Source organism: Erythrolamprus reginae, chromosome 3, assembly GCF_031021105.1.
Source record: "Erythrolamprus reginae isolate rEryReg1 chromosome 3, rEryReg1.hap1, whole genome shotgun sequence".
NCBI classification, from domain to species: Eukaryota; Metazoa; Chordata; class Lepidosauria; order Squamata; family Dipsadidae; genus Erythrolamprus; species Erythrolamprus reginae.
Genome location: NC_091952.1, coordinates 217,533,754 through 217,555,730, shown reverse-complemented (window position 1 = coordinate 217,555,730; position 21,977 = coordinate 217,533,754). Strand labels below are relative to the sequence as shown.

Below are 21,977 nucleotides of genomic sequence, written 5' to 3'. Positions count from 1 at the left end.
TTTAAAAGGTGACAGCCTGGCTGGGGGGCTTCCCAGCAACCTCCCGAACCGAACCCAGGGTTCAGAAAAATTTTGCCTCTTCTTACGAACTTGTTCGAGTTACGAACCGGCGTTCGGGAGGCTTCTGGGAAGCCCCGCCGCCCGGCTGTCACCTTTTAAAACAGCCGCGCGGCTTCCCAGCAGTCTCCGAACGCCGGTTCGTAACTCGAAAAAAGTTCGTAAGAAGAGGCAAAATTTTTCTGAACCCCGGGTTCGTATCACGAGTTGTTCGTAAGACGAGGGGTTCGTATCTTGAGGTACCACTGTACTTGGATATGAGGTATGGAAAAAGTTACATAGTAGAGCAAGAAAAGGAGTGGTTTGTAGTTTGTATTAAATGTTAAATACACAACACTGTAAAATGAAATTGACTACATACCACATTCAGCTCTTTTGGCTGTCCCTATCATGAGAGATCATTTGAACCAGCTAATAATTGCAGGAAATGGATAGAAATTATTTTCTATTCCTCTCGTATTCAGCATATTTTGGGTTTATGATTAGGTTGATAATCTTTGCATTATTGCAAGCAAAGCTAATATATAGATAATTTACTTATTAAATTCCTATGCTGCCCATCTTGCTATCCAAAGTTATAATTTAATATAGCCTAGTTTGGTGTAGTTGTTAAGAGATAAAGTTGGAAGCCAAAACACTGAGTTTCACCTTAAGCACAAAGCCAGCTAGGTAATCACTTTCCCCTAGGAAGGAGGCAATAGCAAAATATTCTGAAACAGAACAGTAGCAGGGTGTCCAGCAAACCTGGAAAATAACGAAATCAGGCATCAGGGAAATTGGTGGTTCGGGAAAAATCAGGGAATTTGTGAAAGAATCGGAATAAATCAGGGAAAAAACCAAACTATTAAAATGTTTAATCACGTTTAAAAAAACCAGATTGCGCTGCCTGGCAGTCAAGCAAAATGGGCATAACTGGCAACAACTTGCTTCCTTAGCTACCAATATTCACAGCTTAGCTGTTTGTTATGATGTCATCTATGACCGCAGCTTAACCAGATCGCAAGTTACAGAGATAAATGTCAGGGAAATACGGAATTTTAAAATGCCTTCCCCCTGGACATCCTGACAGGCTCCAAGAATAAATAAAAATAAGCTAATTTACATAGTTAACTAATCACAATGACTACGTTTGCATAGTATGCCTAGGTCATTATGCTTGCTGGGAATAAAACCTTAAATCGGGTCATTCTACCGTCATGACAGCGCCAGACATTGGGAATTTTTTTCCCTTTGCTAAACTGGGCGTGGCCAATGCATGATTAGAGAAGGATGCATGCGTTTAGATGAGGTTAAAAGTTGATTTTTTTTTCCCCTTCTATTTTGAGTAAACAATTTTTACACTGAAATTGGTTTGAACAATACAACCATGATAATACATTAAACATCATATTTTTCTTTTACATTAATTGTGATTCATTGATCAACACATGTTAAAGGAGATCAAACAAAAACATCGAATTGCAAAGGAGACTTGTTGCATAATTGGGGTCTATGCATTTTGTTTCTTGGTCTTCCTTACTATTCTGGTTTTCTCCTCATGAATGGTTGTGCATTCAAGAGCAGCTAATTCAGCAAGCCTCTGAAGGAATTCAGATGGGGCTCCATTGACAGGATCAGCAAATGGGTAACCTAAGAGAAGAAAAAACATTCTACTTGATTGCCTACCATTTTTATTTAATGATACATGTCTAAAAACCATGTGGAAAATACAAACTTTGGGTCATAATAAATTGAAGACTCCACTGATATTTCCTGTCCTTTTGGCCACAACAGAAATGGCTTATCTGTGCTTTTTGGGATGTTTTGCATTTTTAAAATAAACAGCCCTAGGTTTCATGATGGTCTCCCATTCAAAAGCGTAACCATATTCAACTATACAAGGCTAACTGCCTACTGCCAGTTGGATCCTGACCGACTTAATGTAGACTCAGCCTTCCATCCTTCCAAGGTGGGTAAAATGACCCAGTTAAGGGCAATATGTTGATGTAAACAGACTGCTGTAAAGCACTGAGGAGCAGTATATGCCCTGTTGCTACTTTTGAGATCAGCAAAAATTGATTAGCTTCTGCCAGTTGTTATGTTATGCATGATGATAACATAGAGTACAATTGCACAAATGTGTATTAAATGTGAAGGTTGCATGCTGGCACTGATTTTTGCAATCATGTGATTTATATCTACGGAGAGGGGCGGCATACAAATCTAATAAATATATAATTTATAGAATAGAATTGGCCAAGTGTGATTGGACACAACAAATTTGTCTTGGTGCGTATGCTTTCAGTGTATCTTTTATATAAGGGTCAAATAAGCAATGAGGAAACAATAAAAATCTTAAGGATACAAGCAACAAATTACAGTCATGCAGTGGGAGGAAATGGGTGATAGGAATGATAGCCTGGATGAAGGGACTTGAATTTATGTTGATTGTGATTTAGGTCAGGTAACGTAAGAGGTTGTTTACCCCCAAGGGTCACTATTAAATATTTAATTTTGATTCACTATACATAATCAGTAAATCGTGGCTTAATGCAGCATGTATGCAACATTATGTCGACAACATCTGAATTGGTGGCAAGCTAAATCATCTTTCTAGAGTATTTTGGTGGTGGGATGCTATCAGACAGATGGACTTTTCCACCCCATGTGTTTTTCCGTCTATTTCGAACTGGGAGTAGAATGAAAAGCAGAACAATCCCCCCCTTTTTTACACACATATTCATGATTGCGTGAACAGCGTGGCAGCTGGGTGTCATATATTCTAATAAAAATAAAGTTAGTAGTATTAATCATAGTTACTACATTCAACCAACTTATATATTTCTAATTATAGACATTTATATTGAGTTATAGTCTATTTAATTAGTCCATATTTTCTCATTTTTATTATATAAAAGTACAGTTATATTTACCTTTTCTCTTATTTCTATCTTGTTCTAATTTTTAATTATGTACCCTTTTATTAAAAGACATTTTTCTTTCCATCCTACCAAACATCTAATCGTGTCACCTACCAAAAAAAGGAAAGAGCGATAGAAAATCAAATCAAAAACAACAAAAAAGAAAAATCATCTGTCCATTGTCTCTTGTCCGCTTCAGTACTGTTTGTCATTTATTTGACGTGCCTCCCATATTCCTCTTTTAAATCTTTATCTCTGTGCATCTACTTCTTGGCTATTCAATATGAGTATTTCTTTCCAAAATTTCTGCCCAAGCCCCTGTCTCCCTTTCAAAAGTATCTTCTATTTCCATTTCTCTTTTCAACCTTAAAATATTTCCCCCCAGTTTACTTCATCAGACACAGTTATTTATGTTATTATCTCCTTGTTGCTTTCTTTTGTTCACTGGCTCTTCAATCTTTCCTTCCATTTCTTCTATTGGCTTCTACTTTTCCTGAGTGTGTTGGTCTTTACTCATCACCCCTCGCATAGTATTCTCCATTTTTTTCCATAATCTTAAATTCTTTCTCCATAATGTCCTTTGTATTTTGAAAAACGCTATCTCCTTCAAAGTTCCACTCATTCCTTGCTTTTGAAGCATCTTGTTTTGTTTTTAAAAGCCCAGCTTTTGTCTAGTAGTCCAGGTACCATATATTCAGTCCTAAAGTTGCCTTTCAAGAAGTAGCCTAATCACAGTTCTTTATATTCCATAGATAAACAATCAGTTTTGTTTCAGTAGTACCAGAAGTTATCAAAAGTCTCTTTACAGTTTCAATCTTCTAGCATAGCATTCAGGGGTCCCTTTAAATAACTTCCTTGTTTTCATATTTGAGTCTCCAGGACCAGGAGTCATGGAGTAGTTAGGTATAATCCAGTAAATATTTTCACAGTCCGTATAGCCCCAGACTTGTATATTTCACTTTTGTCAGCAGATGGTGCTCTCATTAAAAGTTCAATGTTGCCACTAGTCAATCATTTTAGTTGTACAGTTCAATCATTTTAGTTGTACAGTTCAATTAGAAAAGCTGGATAAGTTTTTTAAGTAAATGATTCCAGCATTTTAAAATGCCTTCCCATTACCATGTCTTCCCAGTTAGTCCAATTTTCTGTATATTTTAAAAATATATATTTTTCTCTTCTCTTTATATCTTTTCCTTCCGGTCTGGTATTTTCCTCAAAATGCTCAGTCACCACTAAAACAAATAATTCTGAGCAAATAGTTCTAAATTATTTCTTGGGGTTATGAGCAAAAAGAAATCCTCTCCCCCAGTTTCATTCACTGTTCACCTACTTCACTCCAGCACCAATCTTAGATGTTACTCAGTTGACTCAGCTTCATGGCAGCCATCTTTAGGCTGCCACTTGTTCTTGCTGTGGCTGAGAGGGAAAAAGAACTCGAGGTCAGAAAGGAGAGCTATGACTCTCCGCGATCTCACAGGATGCTCCTCTTTGCTTCACTACCCTTACAGGGTGGCTTTGGCTTCTTTCAGAGCCCACTGACGGGGAGAACTCTGCACAGAAGCGTGGAGGCCTGCTTCACATGTCCAATTCCCACCGCAACATCAACCAGAAGTCCCCCAAAAAGCAGAATTCTTAAATTCTTAAGAGGTAAGGTACTTCAAGACTTATGAGTGCTAAAAAGGGGGCTGTAATCCCCTAACTAACAATCTGGAGTCTATAAGGGAGTAAAAAGCTTGAAGTATCTTCCATTTCTACTCTTAACTTTGGGATGAAATTGTCAAAATTCGGCCATTTCCGTTACCAACTAAATGCAAGCATGCCACAAGCTATCTAAAATTGATAATATAGGACGTTAACATAAATGCACTTAAAATACATTAAAATCTCTATTTTGTAGCAGCATTGCAGAGTATTTTGAGAAATACAGAAATTGAAAATCATAATTATTTCTGGAATTTATGTTAGAAGAGAAGGGAATTGTATGAGATGGCTATCGAATTAGAGGCAAGAGTTATTAAAATTCAAAAATACATTTATATTTTTATTATCAAATAATTATAGTGATCCCTTGTTTTTCGCGGGGGATGCGTTCCAAGACCACCCGTGAAAAACAAGTGGAGGAAAGTTTTTTTTATGTATTTAACGAGTATTTGGACTTTTAAAACCCACCCTTTGCATTAAACAGTCATTCTATAATGTTTCTCAGCTGGAACTACATGTGATATCCTACCAGTTTCTTTAATAGAGTACAGTAGTACTGTAGAACAATTTTATGAATTTTTAATGGATTTAAAATTTTTAATAGATTTAATGGATTTAAGCAACCTTTGAAAAAACCTGTGAAATAGCGAATCCGCGAAAGATGAATCGCAAAGTAGCGAGGGATTACTGTACTCTTTCAAACAAATCAATTATAACAGAAATAAGCCCTCCAATGGGAAATCACAATGCCCAAGTTTTTTAATTGCAATGAAAGTGTCCAAAGCTGCTGAGAGCTCTGCTTTATAGAATTCCAGCAAAAGGATTTAGATCAGTAGTTATTTCTTTATCCTTCAGTGATGTTTGGGAGGTAACCAGTCTTAGTGTTAGATAAGAGTTTTTGCCCTCTTAATATGGCAATTTGAGTGCCTACAAAAAGCCTATAAGCCCTACTCTGGTATTGCTGTAAGGTTTAGAGAAAAAGTAATATAGTGAATATAAAAACAGGAAAAGATTTCATAATGTGTGATAGGACAGGTCTCCTGCAAAATGGCTAATACCTGTACTGCTGTTGTCGTGACCTTTTAAAGCCTAGTAGAAGTGTGGTAGAAGTAGGAAAAAGGAGAGCAGTGAACAGTGAGTACTAGCCTTTGAGTGCTTGTGTGTTGCCACAAGTGTGGTTGCATTGGCTCTCTTGGATTTTGGATCTCACAGACTCGGGTGTATGTAAAAGAACTTGTGATACAGTAAAATACAGTGAATACTAATTTGCTTAATTCTTTTTTAATAAATGCAGAAGTAGGAAATGGCTTTTTTACCAGTCCTGTACTTGAGCCTTCCTGGAAATGAAGCCAATCTGGAATACCTATTGAGTTTCTTCAATCTATAAATGTGCAAGAACATATTGGATAGCATATTTTAATTGCCAGTTTGTATGAAGTCAGCAGTGTGGAAGGAAATTAAAATATTGATTTAATAGTTAAATACAGAAATATTTCTCATGATATGATTGAGTAGCCGCCGTCACCCACATTTTAAATGGTACTGTATTCTTAATAAGTATTGAAATTACAGTTGGAGGTACAGAATTATCATATAAAAATAAATGCAGACACACTACAGGTTAGAAACCATTTTGAAGGTTTAATATTACTGAAAATAGCATTTATTTTCATTAGGTAGGATACTTTATATGCATTTATTGATTACATTTCCATTCTTGCCTTTATTTCAAGAGTTCATAATCATTTTAATTTAAGAAAAAAAGACTCACTCAAAGTTGTTCAGTACTTCCTGCTCAGTGGGATTTACTCCCAGATCAGAGTGTAATATTTAATATTCTTACTTGCTTTCATGAAAAATTATTGTGATTTTTATTCAGATGCAGTATAGTGTATTCCACAAATTTATCAGATACAATCAGTTAAGTAGATAAAGGAGTTTTAAAAATTTATCAGATCTTATTTATATCACTAGAATAGCTCCTAAATGCATAACAAATGAAATGTTGAGATCTGAATTGTTGAAACCAATCAGCTAGGCTAGTTTGTTGTCTCTCAATCAATTCAAAAATAGTGCTTAGGTGAATAATCTAGATTTTGTTTTTTACAAAAACCCTCACTTTCAGCATTTCACTGGAAAATTAAGTATCTTTGCCCTTTGAAACCACCTTACCTGATAGCATCCAACCGTCCAGCTTGACAGTGTGGTTCGGAGTTCTTCGGAGGTGCTGATATGCAAGGCATCTCTTTTTTGGTTGGTTGTTCCATGGCAATGTCTCCCCTGTAAAGAAAGATAATCACTTATTTTTCACAATTTGTAACGTGGAAAATGCTTACAGCCTTGTATCTTCTAGATCAGTGGTCCCCAACGTTTTTTCCACCAGGGACCAGTTTCAGCAAGACAATTTTTCTATGGCCCAGTGGGGGTGGAAAGGGGCGTGGTTGGGGGCGGGATTAAGCATGGGGGTGCTGGTCCTCCCCGCCCCTCTTTCCCGCCATCGTCCTGTGGCCGGCAGAACCTGCCTCCCAAGCCCTCTTGCCCAGCGGGAGCTAAGCGCTGGAGAGAGGGGGTCAGGCTGGCCCTCCTGCCTCCCCCCAGCCAAAAACGCAAAAGCGCCCCACGGTAGAAGCCAAAAGAGGCTTGAGCCTCTCGGTCCTTCCTGCCCCTCTGTCCCATCCATCGTCCTGTGGCCGGCAGAACCTGCCTCCCGAGGCCTCTTGCCCGGTGGGAGGCGAAGCGCTGGAGGGAGGGGGTGGCGGCATGAGGGCCGGCAGCTGCTGACTCCACGGACCGGTGCAACATGCCCCGCGGCCCGGTACTGGTCCGCGGCCCGGTGGTTGGGGACCCCTGTTCTAGATCAATGTTTCACAACTTTTAAGATGTGTGAATTTTAACTACAGTGGTACCTCGAGATACGAGTTTAATTCGTTCCGGACCTGGGCTCTTAAGTCGAGCAGCTCTTATCTCGAACGACTTTTCCCCATAGGAATTAATGTAAATAATTTTAATTGGTTCCAGCCCTCAAAAAACTCACAAAGTTAGTCTAAATTATGCAGAAAGACATGTTTTTAATGAAGAAATGTACATGTACATATAAATGAATAATGAAGTTTCTTTCACTTAACTTGAAACTTTCTTAAACTTTTAAATTTACATATGTTCAACTTCTCTGCCACCCAATCCTGTAGGACAGAGGTCCCCAACCCTTTTTGCACCAGGGACCGGCTTTAAGCGATCAAGAGAGGAATGGGTGAATGAATGGACGGAGGGTGGGAAGGAAGGAAGGAAAGAGGGAAGGGACAGGAACAGAGGAAGGAAGCAAGGAAACTTATGAAAGGGGAGAGTAAGAGAGGAATGAGTGAAGGGAGGGAGGGAAGAAGGTGGGAAGGAGAAAGAAAAGAAGAAATAGAGGAAGGGAAGGTAAAAGAGAGAAAGAAAAAGAGCAAGAAAGAAAGAAAGAAAGAAAGAAAGAAAGAAAGAAAGGGGGAAGGGACAGGAACAGAGGAAGGAAGCAAGGAAACTTATGAAAGGGGAGAGTAAGAGAGGAATGAGTGAAGGGAGGGAGGGAGGGAAGAAGGTGGGAAGGAGAAAGAAAAGAAGAAATAGAGGAAGGGAAGGTAAAAGAGAGAAAGAAAAAGAGCAAGAAAGAAAGCTGCAAGCACCCCCCCGAGCCCCCCAGGCCGGCTGCAACCTTTTAAAACACGCGCGCCGCTTCGCAGCTGTCTCCTGAAGCCGAACGCGGAAGTTAGCGTTTGGCTTCAGGAGACAGCTCCTTGGCGCTTGTATCTCGAATTTGGGCTTGTAAGTAGAACAAAAATATCTCTCCCCTCCCAGCTCTTATCTCGAGTTGCTCTTAAGTAGAGCAGCTCTTATGTCGGGGTTCCACTGTACTAGAATTCCCCAGCTAGCATCTTCAGCTTACCAAAGTTGAGAAACACTAATCTAGATATTTGAACTATAGTTTCCAGAGTTCATAACCATCTGGCAATATTGGCTAGGATAAAGGAAAATTAAAATGAAATATATCTAGAAGAACCAAGGAAACTATCTGAGAAAACTGTACTTTGAGCATATTCAATTACATAAAAATTATTCTTTATCACATCTGACACTTTAAGCTGCACTGAATTCAGTTGTGACCATTCTCTAATTTTTGCTATTGCACAAAAATATCAATTAAAATGTTTGGTAAAGGAACTGTATGCTGGGAAGCTTGAATGGATAAGTTTTTGTCTTTGGAGATAACGATTTCCCTAAGGTAACCTAGATTTCTGATAACTACTTAGGCAAGTCCATATAGTTTTCTTGGCAAATAGTCCAGTTTGCTATTACTTTCTTCAGTTTTTGTTTGATTAATCTAGAGGTGAAACTAGAAAAATTAGAATATCATGCAAAAATGCATTTATTTCAGTAATGCAACTTAAAGTTTAAACTAATATATGAGAGAAACTCATTACATGCAAAGCAAGTAATGCTCCCCCCCCCCTTCTGACTAGTAGGACCTGAGTATGGTGTAATTGTGTAGTATTGATTGTTTTTAATGATAGTGGGTTTTTTAACTTAGTCTTTTTTAACATTAGATTTGTATTGTATTGTTGTTGCTGTTGTGAGCCGCCGAGTCCTCGGAGCCTATGGTCTCTCAGTCTGGTTCAGTAGGAATTACAATCATCAGAAACTCTGCTGATCTGACAGTTGTGCAGAAAACCATAATTGACACCCTCCATAAGGAGGAAAAGCCTCAAAAGGTAATTGCAAACAAAGTTGGATGTTTCGAAAGTGCTGTATCAAAGCACATTAATAGAAAGTTATGTGGAAGGGAAAAGTGTGGAAGAAAAAGTTGCACAAGCAACAGGGATGACCACAGCCTGGAGAGGATTGTCAACAAAAGGCCATTCAAAAGTGTTGGGGACTTTCACAAAGAGTGGACTGAGGCTGGAGTCAGTGCATCAAGATGGATCCTGGACATGGGCTTCAAATATCTTATTCCTCTTGTCAAGCCGCTCCTGAACAACAAACAAAGTCAGAAGTGTCTTGCCTGGACTAAAGAAAAACAGACCTGATCTATTGCTCAGTGGTTCAAAGTCTTCTTTTCTGATGAGAGCAACTTTTGCATCTCATTTGGAAACCAAGGATCCAGAGTATGCAGGAAGAATGGAGAGGCACACTGCAAGATGCTTGAAGTCCAGTGTGAGGTTTCCAGTCTGATGATTTGGGGAGCCATGTCATCTGCTTCATTAAGTCCAGGTTCAACACAGCTGTCTACCATGAGTTTCTGGAGCACTTCATGCTTCCTTCTGCAGAGGAGCTTTATGAGGATGCTGACTTCATTTTCCAGCAGGACTTGACACCTGCCTGCCAAAAGCACCAAAACCTGGTTCAATGACCATGGGATTAATGTGCTTGATTGGCCAGCAAACTCACCTGACTTGAAATTCATAGAGAATCAGTGGGGCATTGCCAAGAGAAAGATGAGAGACATCTGACCGAACAATGGAGAAGAGCTGAAAGCTGCTATTGAAGCATCCTGGTCTTCCATAACACCTCAGCAGTGCCACAGGTTGATAGCTTCCATGCCACTCCACATTGAGGTAGTAATTGCTGCAAAAGGGTCCCCAACCAAGTACTGAGTACATATGCATGCTTATACTTTTCAGAGCTCCGATATTGTTCTATGTACAATCCTTGCTTTATTGATTGCCTGTAATATTCTAATTTTCTGAGATGACGGATTTGTCGTTTTCATGAGCTGTACCCTATAACCATCACAATTATGACAAATCATGGCTTGAACTATCTTGCTTTGCATGTAATGAATCTTATATTACGTTTCACCCTTTAAGTTGCATTACTGAAGTAAATGAACCTTTGCATGATATTCTAATTTTTTGAGTTTCATCTGTATAGCTCTGGAATTTCCCATCCAAATACTAATCAAATCTGATCTTGATTAGCTTTTGATTAGTTGATTAGTTCTGATCTAATTACATCAGCCACAGTTGGTTAGGTGCTGCCATCTATTGGATAAATCAGAATGAGTTCTTTCAAAGTACCATTCTTGTATAATTTTAATGTACAATTGCACAACAGATGAACACCAATATGCACTTTTGTCCTCCAACCAGAGTTATTAGAAAAAATGGGTTCAACTATCTTCAATATCTGGTAAGTAATTTGATTTTTTGGACTCTCCAGGTGTTTTCGGACCATATTTTTAAAAACATTGCTTTAGATATTTGCAGTTGTAGTAACAGTTTTCTTTATTATGTGTTTATCACTTGGCAAAAAATGGACACGTGGCCAGAGTGATTTCTAATACCGGTAGTTCTTTATTCAATACTGCCTGTGAGGCAACAGTACCCCCTGGCTGACACAGCACCTTTTATATGAAACGGATCAGCCAAACAACCAATTAGGAGAGAGTATTTTCCCACTCCAACAGAGGACTAGAATGAGAACTTCAACTGACAACTATGCACTATATACAATACATAACAAAATGCAATACATTAAAGAAAACAACTAAAACAATGCATTTCAATTAATCACACTATGAAATATGACCTGCTTTTAAACTAGAAGGCTTATAACTGTGTAAGTAGATCAGACCATGAAAATCAACCTCACAGGAAGACTGGGACTACACTTTATTTAGATTTGCTAAAAGAAGAGAATCTTGCAAGTCAGATTATGCTTTACTTCGCTTCCTTATACCTCAAAGAGCTAGGGAGGTACTTGCCTGAGCTCCTTATGTATATTATCTTGCTTCCCAAGACTTAAGAACTTTTCAGCTTGCGGAAGTTGTGGGTGCTCCAACACTGGAGGTTTTTACAAAGAGATTGGACAACCATTTTTCTAAAATGGCATAGGGTTTTCTCCTTGAGCAGCAGACCTTCCTAAGTCCCTTCCAACTCAGTTATTCTGTTCTGCCAGTCTGCTTTTTTGCCTAAGTAACAGATCTTACATATTTCTTGCTCTTTACAATAACGTGGAATGACAGGTAAGGTTTTTTTAAAGTACGGTAATAAAGCAATTCAATAAGGGCCCATGGAAAAGAATGTTTATGTTTTTTAAATTTTAAATGATCTGATTCTAAGTGTAAGCCTGATGGAAATCTTATGCCTATTCAAGCTACCTCTTGTATTGGCTTTTTTAGAACAATGTGTACCATAAATAGACTACCTACGTCAATTGCTTTTTTTAATGCCTATATGTCAACGTTGATTCCTAGCAAGTTGTTTCAGAAATAGTTTGCCATTGCCTGCTTTTTAGGACTGAGAGAGAATGAATGACCCAAGATCCAAAGCTGGCCTTTTGCCCAAACTTGGATTAGAACTCACAAGTGTCCTAATTTTAGGCTTGGTGCCTTAACTAGTACTTCAAACTGGCTCTTGATCTTAAGGTTTGCAGACTTCAATTTGAGGAAGATAGATGAGGGGAAGTATTATGGATCAGAACATATCTCTTCAGTTTTCAAAAATCTTCCAGGTGCTCCAAAAACAACCACCTCTTCCTAAAAGGGACAAAAAAAATGTCCTTGCCTATGCCAGTGATATTCTGGGGCTGTAAAATAGGTATGTAGGTAATATATGCGACCTACTGTTTGCTCACATAAAAAATATAATATTACAGTAAAGTTAATTCCTTTCAAGGAAATTAAGCCTTACCTGCTTTTGTAGTAGCTTTCAAAAAAACTTTGGGATAGAGTAGATGAAAACAAATATAAAGGTGGCAATCTGGAATCTTCATTATTATCAGAGCTAAAAGGATAAAAATAATAACAATAAAGACCAGCATTAGCAGTTGAAACTCTTATGAAATTGACAATGGTGACTGTTGCAAATTTGCTTTATTGTTGCCTTGGCCAGGTGGTTTTTGAACTATCCAATTTTAGTTTATCGAATAGACTGACTGTTTATCGAACAGATTGACTGTTCAGATGTTATTCAGATATTAAGCTAGTTGTTCAACCTCCCAACTGTATGCAGATTCATTGTTCTCTCAGATGGGGCCAATCACAATAATCTGAGTCTATAAGAAAGTATTTTACTCAGGAATAGCATCTTGACAACAATCATAGTGACTCCTGGGTGCTAACCACAAGTGGGATTCAACCGGTTCCCCCCCCAACCTTGAGTAAATTGCTTTTTCTCTCTCTCTCTCCCTTTTCTCTCTACTTAACAGTTGCAGATGGAATGCAGCCATATATACTGAATCAAATCAATAAACAAATTGACAGGATTAGGCAGGGAAACCCATCAATTACCCATCTAGGGATGGGATTAACCTCTTTCCTCTAGGAAGGACAAGATGACAAACATATTCATTATAAAGAGTATTAAATAATAACACTTCTGTGAGCAGCTGATGCTCCCTGGAGTTTTCCAAGACCTTTTATAGCTGCTGCAGTATTGGCTACTTCTTGTTTCTCTGTGGGGGGAAAGATACAGGGAGAGACAATAATGCAGCTTGATCATACAGGCTGTGAATTTAATGCATGTGGGGTCCAACAAGCTGTATTGCTTCAGCTGGGAAGCACCCAATTTAGAACATACAGAACATAGAATAAGAGAGTTTGAAGAGTTAATGGTTTTTGGCAACATGCCCAGACTTTCAATTAGCCTGAGCAGCTGCTCTTAGTTTCCCACTCAGCTACTGCATTTGTTTTGAAGTTGACTTTTTTTAAAAAGGGGGAAATGTCTGTTTTAAGTTTTTTGCATTGTTTTAGTGGTTCCTGGCATTGTCCTTAGTGTATACTTCCCTCGCTCTTTTTGAAAGCCTCTAGTGATGGAGGACCCACAACTTCTGAAGGCAAGCTATTCCATTGGTTTATTCTCACAATTAGGAAATTTCTCCTTAGTCCTAGGTGACTTCTCTCTTTGGTTAGTTTCCATCTATTGTTTCTTGTTGTGCCTTTTGGTGCTTTGGAAAATCGATTGACTCCCTCATTTTTGTAGGAGCCGCTCAAATTTCCTGACAGAACAATTAATCAGTGGAAAAACGTGCCTCCAGAAGTTATAAATGCTCTAACACTGGAAGTTTTAAAGAAGAGATTGGATAACCATTTGTCTGAAGTGGTGTAGGGATTCCTGCCTAAGCAGGGGATTGGACTAGAAGACCTCCAAGGTCTTTCCAACTCTGTTATTCTATTCTATTAGCACTATTCGGACAGTGCTATTTTATTATGAGTTGAACTAAGGAGAAATTTCCTATGGATGAGACCAATCAAATTGGCCATGCCCACCCAGTCATATGACCTATTTCCCATGGAAAAGATCAGGAGCCATAAAACCTGTGTAGGTGTGGCTGGGGGGGGGGGGGGTTATGTGACTTGGTGGGAGTGACATTGAGTTAGCCAGGCCCACCCACTCACATGATCACTCACCCACGCCCACCCACTCACATGACTACCATGACTACTCATCAAGAATCAGTAGTAAAAAAAATTGAATCCCACCACTGGTGCCAACCCTTATTTTGCTATAATTTCTAAGAACTGTCAGAGTTAAAATCAGAAATATAAATACAATAATGGGATCATTATTGATCCATGCATCCTGGGAGCCGTCCGTCCCTATTCTTTGTAGTATTTTGATGGTATTAAATGAATCATACCAACAATGATAATTTGGAAATGAAATGGCACTTATTAAATTATTCCATGCAGTACAATCTGAGAAATAACATTTGCATATTCCTCATATTAAAACCCAAAGTAAAATAATATACCTGTTTGGAAATTGATTAGCACAATTTTGTATATTTTGTATAACAGGAAGGGGGTTTGATATTGCAGGATATTCCTCTGTACTCTGAGAAAGACACTGCGTTGCCGTATTTTCATTGGAATCACTCAAGCCATATGCAGAAACATACTCTGCTTAAGGAAATAATTCAAAAGAGAAAACATAAAATATCACATCAGAATTTCAAATATTCTAACTTTAATTATAAATGTATAGAAATCAAGCACTGAAATCAATGAGAGAAATATCTCCAGAATAAAAAAGGACACAGATACTTTCAATTGGGCTGTCTAGGGAAAAAATCCAAAACTACAAGAAAAACAATCCTCAACAATGGGAGCACTTTCTATGAAATCATTTTTAGATGTACTGTATAAGTGCTTAAGCCAAAATAGAAGAGAGGAAATGAAAACTAAAAATTGTCTTCATTACGATAACTCCACATTAGAAACGTAAGAGACTAAATAACGTGTTTATTATGATGCACTGACAGTTCCCATCATTTGCTTGAAACATGAAGGCAAGAAAGCTGCAACAGAAATATAAACTACACAGAGCTCCATGAGACTTACTCCCAGGTATGTTTATAAAGATATTACTTACAAATTTTCAAGTTGCGAACTTTTGCTAATGCGAATAAATCTGTCCACAACTGTAATTTAGAAGGTTCCAGTAGTCGGCACAGTTAGCAGTGGCACAAACCAATCCTTTCCCATCCTCTCCATATTTCTACTTATATAATGTAAGATAAGAACTGGGTATGCTTTTTATACTTATTGGACTTGGAAAGGAAAGAGAATTTTGAATAGCCTCTTGGAATGTAACCTTTTTGTAAGTAGACTGCTGTCTTATAGAACTACATCCTAAGTAGATGGACCTAAATATATCCATCGCAGAAAGCTGTGAATGACAGTATCCTCAAACATAAGGAAAAAGCCTTAAAAGGGGGACTATGCTGATTTTAACCACATGATGCTAATATTATTAAAGTTAATATTTAAACTGTAAATATAACTAATTTTATTTACATAAAAGATTTATATAATTGCCTTCGGGGCCTACTTCCCAAATAATTAACAAAAGCCCATATGTAAGACATTAAATATAGCAAAGCAATAAGAACTCAAAATACTAATAAATTTGTGGAAGAAAAACTCTATGAATTATTTTTAAAATATGTAACGTCATGGCAACACCTGTATAAAAATACACAACTAGATTTGATAAGTGTTTTCACAAAATTCCTGCAAAACTTGTGTTTTACCTTGTTTAATTCTTTTTGTCTTTAAAACCGCATTTTTCCAACTATCTATAAATGGTTCACTTTTAAATAATTTTCCTTTATGATCCTGGAATTTATTATCAGGTGTCAGGAATGGCAATTTTCTCTCTTTGGGGATTGGTTGAAAAGTAGCATGTTTCCTATTTCAGACAGAAAAATGGAATATCAGGGGCATATGTAATAACAACAAATAAGTAATGCTTTTCAAGTTATAAAGCACAAATATACTGCTAAAAAAATAAAGGGAACACTTAAAAAACAGAATATAACTCCAAGTAAATCAAACGTCTGTGAAATCAAACTGTCCACTTAGGAAGCAACACTGATTGACAATTTAATTTTGTTGTCAGTACATTCAACTTTGTACAGAACAAAGTATTCAATGAAAATATTTCATTCATTCAGATCTAGGATGTGTTATTTGAGTGTTCCCTTTATTTTTTCCAGCAGTATATATTTCAAATAAACAAGTCACTAAGAATCTGATTACAATGCTACCTTTCATTTCAAACATACCTTCCTTCAGCTTTTGGTACCCATGGTAGATCTGTGCATACTGTGTTCACAGTAGAATAATTTGAGCCAGGGCACCTGGCTCTAAAGTGGGAACACTGGCTGGATTTTGCTCAATGATCTATTGGTTGTTGTCAACCTGCGTTTTCTTGGCTGTTCATTGTATTTTCAGGAATAACAGCAAAGTTTCAAAAAGTGCCCAAAGTATTCAATTCTGCTTCTTCACAATCCAACTTTTGCTTCCATAGGGTGTCTACAGAATATGATCTTTGTAGATATGGACTCATCATGGCATTTGTATATCACTTCTACAGCTTTCATAGATGTTTTCTACCAAGTACTAGTGTGAAATGTATTTCTTGATCAGATATAGCAAATAGTAATTTAGGAGAATTTCATGCTCTCATATCACTTATCTTTGAGTCCCTCTCTTTATCCCACTCACTTATCTAAAAAAAGAGTGAGTTGTCTGCTTCTGTTAAGAGCTAAAATATATATTTATCTGGAAATACTAGATTAGACTAAAAATATCATGTTTTCTATAAAGAAACAATAAACCATTTTAAGATTTAAAAAATAATTTAATTTACCCGGGTTTAAAATACTTACCATTTTCGAACACAAGAAATCTTCGGGAGTTTGTCATTATCTACCTGTAAATCTGCAATGAAATATTTTGCTTTCATTTGAAAATGTAAAAAAAATTCACTACTTTTAAAAAAATCTGTAGTGGGGAAAAAAGTAAATATTTTATAGAATAATGAAAAAAGTATTTGTTTTAAACATACAGTAGCTATAATTTTTCCCTTCTTTTGTAGGTTATATATCTAAGATTCAAATCAGGCTAAATATGTAAGATTCAAATCAAAATCTTAGTTATATAATTAAGCAAAGGGGAAAAGAGATATTTTATCAAATGACAGCTATGATTTTGTTTAGCAACAAAACACTTTGTGTAGTATTGTAAATATAACAACATAGAACATTAACTAATAAAGTTGCACGTACTGAAGAAACAATTTAAGGCATTTAGTCTATTTATAAAACAGATCTATGTTTAACAAAACCATACTAAAATATTTTATATATCTATGCCTAAATCTAGATTCCACACAAGACAAAATAAATCAAAATCAGTAAAAACACAGAAACCCAAGAATATCTCATTAAATCTTTCTTGCAAGGTGCTAACATAACTTTCCCAGCTCTGATGCTCCCTGGATAAGGGGGATTGCTATTCACATCAACCCTAGCCCCAAACCTTAGGAGCAAATAAAATACTAAACTGGCAATAAAACATGTTGAAATATCTGGATCATAAAAGTAACCTCGAGGTTCGACTACTGTAATGCTCTCTACATGGGGCTACCTTTGAAAAGTGTTCGGAAACTTCAGATCGTGCAAAATGCAGCTGCGAGAGCAGTCATGGGCCTACCTAGGTATGCCCATGTTTCACCATCACTCCGCAGTCTGCATTGGCTGCCGATCAATTTCCGGTCACAATTCAAAGTGTTGGTTATGACCTTTAAAGCCCTTCATGGCATTGGACCAGAATATCTCCGAGACCGCCTCCTGCCGCACGAATCCCAGCGACCGATTAGGTCCCACAGAGTGGGCCTTCTCCGGGTCCCGTCAACTAAACAATGTCGGTTGGCGGGCCCCAGGGGAAGAGCCTTCTCTGTGGCGGCCCCGGCCCTCTGGAACCAACTCCCCCCGGAGATTAGAACTGCCCCTACTCTTCCTGCCTTCCGTAAACTCCTTAAAACCCACCTTTGCCGTCAGGCATGGGGGAACTGAAACATCTCCCCCTGGGCACGTTTAATTTATGCATGGTATGTCTGTGTGTATGACTGTTAGTATATGGGTTTTTTAAATATTTAAATATTTTAAATTTGTCTGATTGCTTATGATTTGTTTTTACATGTTGTGAGCCGCCCCGAGTCTTCGGAGAGGGGCGGCATACAAATCTAAGTAATAAATAAATAAATAAATAAATAAATAAATAATTGTTTTCCTGAGATCAACAAAGGTACCATAACTGGTACTATGTACTTTTTTTAGGGAGGATATTCCATGTCAATACTCAGAAAAGGCTGATCATTCTGTGCTGAACATAAAGTGTCAGGAGACACAAAAAAGAACAGATGTGATAGGAAAACTCATAAAATGGGATAAAACTAAACATTGTTCCTAAATGACACATTTTTATACACATGAGAGGTCAACATAACAATTATAAACATGTGCAGTACTATTATTCCTGTTAGCATTTGTCCCTTACAAATAATTGGTACTCCCGTTCTTTTTACATTAGTGTCATGTTTTACTAAATCACTTTTGTTAGTTCCGGTCTGATTTTGTAATGCTTCATTTTTGGCAAGCTTCATTCAGGCAAAATGAAATTTGTTTTTGCATTAACTATATGTAAAATAAAGTGAATAGAGTAAAAAGTATGTTTAAGCAGCAGTAATACATTATTTTCTGCAGCTAATCATCTATTTTCTTTAACGTTTGGCATTTTTAGGCTACCGCCCAATACAGTACTCCATGACCATAACTAAGCTCAACATTTCTGTTGCTAGGCAATACAGCTAAGTGAGTTTTGCTTCATTTTACAACCTTTCTTGCCACAGTTGTTAAACGAAACAAGCCAATTTTTAAGTTAGTTAACAACCTGCATGCTGTATTTTGAGTATCAATCTTATTTACTTTAGTTAAAGTTGTGACTGACTGGGTTAAAACATTATTCTATATAGCTTTTTGAAATGGCTAGACTCACAAGGTATGGTTTACATATAATAGCTAGACAAATACATTTCACTTACTTATTTTTATTTATTAAATATATATGTTGCTCGTCTCACTATCCAAAGTGGACTGTACTTAGCATTTGGAAGAGCCTGAGAGCTGCAATTAAGTGAGAGCAAGAATTTTGTTTTTCTTTGGTCTTTAGAAAGTCAGACCTATTTAGTCCTTAGATAGGAGTCTATAAAAACATCTGAGGTTAGAAGACAATTTATTTACTGAAATGGCTATAATTGACCTACCTGTTTAGGAAGGAATTTTATACAATACTGGAAACTTTTTACATACTTTTTTATGCTTGAAACTTGATAAAAGTTATACTGATATTTACTGATTAAAAAGTGCAGTTTATGGGAAGAATGGAACCATGTTACATCATTAGGGAGAATGGAAATGGTAATAACTATGTTTGCAAAGTGCTGCAAAGAAGTTTGCAAGTAGCTTCTTTAAATATTTTTCTTTCCCTTTTTCCCCTTTTTCCTCATTTTATATCTTTTCCCTTCCAATTTTTTCTTTACGATTCTTTAAGTTTTTAATCCGGTCTTTTTCTATAAAAATTATACAAAAGAAAACACCCCCGTCTTCAGGACAAGAAAGCAACATGGCTACAGCACATCCCGGCCTCCTTAGGATTCCAGTACAACTCAATGTACCCTTTTGTTACTACAACATGCAAGACTGGTGCCTCAAAATGTTGCAAAACTCTGCCATCCCAGGTCAGATGGGCAATGAAAAGGAGGTTCAAGAGGCTGCCTACCTGGATCCGAACCCCGTGTGACTTCTTCCTTTGCATTCATGGGTGCTTGCCGTTTTGTGATAAAAATTCAAATGCTCCGTTCTTTTTATTAAAAAGAAAAAAGAAAAAACAACAACCTTGTAAGGTAAGCTAGCATCGTTAACGCCTGTGTCAGGTAACCCTCCCAACCCTTTTACTGTAAAGGAAATAGTTTACCTTAACCAAATCCACTGTTGACCTCTCCCATTTCCTAAGACAGTGATGGCGAACCTATGGCATGGGTGCCACAGGAGGTACACGGAGCCTTATCTTCTGGCATGCAAGTTGTTGCCCTAGCTCAGTTCCAATGTGTATGTGTATGCCAACCAGTTGATTTTTGGCTCAGACAGAGGCTCTGGGAGGGCGTTTTTAGCTTCCAGAGAGCGTCCAGAGGAGAAGGGGGAGGACGTATTTACGCTCCCCTGGCTCAAGGGAAGCCTTGGGAGCCTGGGGAGGGCAAAACATGAGCCTATTGGGTTTACCAGAAGTTGGGAAACAGGCCTTTTCTGGCTTCCAGAGGGCCTTTGGGGGGGCGGGGAGAAGCTGTTTTTGCCCTTCCCAGGCATTAAATTATGGGTGTGGGCACACGCGCAATAGCGCATGCCCACGCTCTTTTGGCACCTGAGGGGAAAAAAAGTTTGCCATCATTGTCCTAAGAGGTCAGTAAGGGGAGTGCATAAGTGCACCAGAGTGCCTTCCGTCCCCTGTCCTAATGTTTCTCTCTTACTAGTATCATGTATATAGTTATGGGCTACCAAAATTTTTACTACCACACTGTGGGCGTGGCTTATGCATTTTTTCCCAACATCTTTCAGTGCAAATTGGGTGTTCTGGGGTGGAGCTCCATTTTCACTATCCCACTGCACCCCCCCCCCCAATCCGGGCAGTAGCACACCCTGATTATCTACTATATAAAGTGTATGTACACACACACACACACACAGCTCTTCTAAAATTATACACATTCAACCTCATTTACTGTGATAGGAAAAATATACCCAGAGCCCAGAAGGGGAAAAAAGAAAAAAAAAATCAAAATTTTGCTACCTGTACGGTGTACCTGACCAAAGTTTTGCTACTGGTACACTGCATGTATATAAATATTGTTATATCTTTGCATACCACCAATACCTACTTGACAAAAACAAATAAATAAAAAAATAAATATAAATGGAAATTTAAAGTCGAGCAAATTTACCGTAGAAATATTATAAAATTGTGTGTATTTGCATTTGTTCACTTGTTGTTTGTATTGTACTGTCTAAATGCTTGTATTTCAATGTTTTAATCTTTTTTAATATTTATAATCAATAAATTTAAAAAAACCCTACTCCAAACCCTTTTGGCCAATTTCCCTTTTCTGTCATGAGGCGGGAGTAAACCCCTCCAGCTACCCTCTCCCCCGTGTCCCGCACCGGCAGGGGCTCCCTCACGCACCGCGTTGCTCGAGGTGGGCGCGTTGCTGGCTGCTGCTTCTAGCGGCCCTAGCGCCGCGCTCCCGGGGACGAAAGGCAGCGGAGGACGAGGGGTGAAGCGATACCCAAAGCCCTCGTCTCTGCAGAAGTGGGGGGGACGGAAGCCACCCGAGACGCTCATGGTCTCCCGCGGCGGCCAGCACCCTGAGGACAGCGGCGGCAGCACCGGCAATAGCAGCACCAGCAGCAGCATTGCTGCCCTTCCGGTTTTGGTTACCGCGTCGCCGGCCGGAGCAGGCAAAGAATCGAGGCCTCCCAGTTGCTAGGCAACCGGGAAGCCGTAATAAAGAAGCGAAGCTCTGGGTACAATCCGAACGCTTGGTGGGCGGGGAGATGGTCGTCTTGGAGACGCGATTATCTTCTGCCCGTCATCCCCCGTCCTTTCCGGGACGTTTCGAATTCTTTTTCGGTGGGGGAGTACGGTGTTGTAGCTACGCGGGGCTGCAGCTCCTGGGAGACCGATGGTTTAAGTCCTCTTTTAAGTTTCCCGGGGAAACAAAGGCAAACAGTCTTATGTGCCAGATCCTGGTTGTGTTTATAAAATGGAAGCAAAATAATATATACTGCTCAAAAAATAATAATAAAGGGAACACTCAAATAACATCCTAGATCTGAATGAATGAAATATTCTCAGTGAATATTTCATTTGCACAACTATTCCATTTGCACAACATGTGAAATTGATTGTCAATCAGTGTTGCTTCCTAAGTGGACAGTTTGATTTAT

The 21,977-nt window shown here is 38.3% G+C and overlaps 1 protein-coding gene across 6 annotated transcripts; it reads right to left on the bottom strand.

Annotated features, from left to right (window-relative positions):
• Positions 1–896: 896 nt before the first annotated feature.
• On the bottom strand, positions 897–21,477 carry C3H8orf89 (chromosome 3 C8orf89 homolog). Of its 6 annotated transcripts, none has more exons than XM_070747936.1 (9): positions 21,214–21,477; positions 19,759–19,839; positions 16,806–16,857; positions 15,666–15,823; positions 14,385–14,532; positions 12,323–12,415; positions 6,831–6,938; positions 5,975–6,039; positions 897–1,686 (listed from the first exon to the last, which is right to left on the bottom strand). In XM_070747936.1, exons 2-9 carry the CDS (start codon positions 19,796–19,798, stop codon positions 1,547–1,549), a joined length of 804 nt encoding a protein of 267 aa, XP_070604037.1. In that variant the 5' UTR covers positions 19,799–19,839; positions 21,214–21,477; the 3' UTR covers positions 897–1,546. The 6 variants fall into 6 exon arrangements, with proteins under 6 accessions (XP_070604037.1, XP_070604035.1, XP_070604038.1 ...); XM_070747934.1 differs by having other exon boundaries at positions 14,385–14,535; positions 21,214–21,439; XM_070747937.1 differs by lacking the exon at positions 21,214–21,477 and adding an exon at positions 19,954–20,894.
• Between the last annotated feature and the right edge of the window lie 500 nt (positions 21,478–21,977).

What these genes read in the sequence shown, in the direction of transcription:
- C3H8orf89 (XM_070747934.1), bottom strand. Translation starts at nt 19,798, where the DNA reads ATGAATGCAAAGGAAGAAGTCACACGGGGTTCGGATCCAG. An exon ending in GACAAAAAGAATTAAACAAG is followed by an intron (nt 14,536 to 15,665) that starts GTAAAACACAAG and finishes TATTTCCTTAAG; the next exon opens with CAGAGTATGTTTCTGCATAT. An exon ending in GAAAGCTACTACAAAAGCAG is followed by an intron (nt 6,939 to 12,322) that starts GTAAGGCTTAAT and finishes CTTTCTTTACAG; the next exon opens with GGGAGACATTGCCATGGAAC.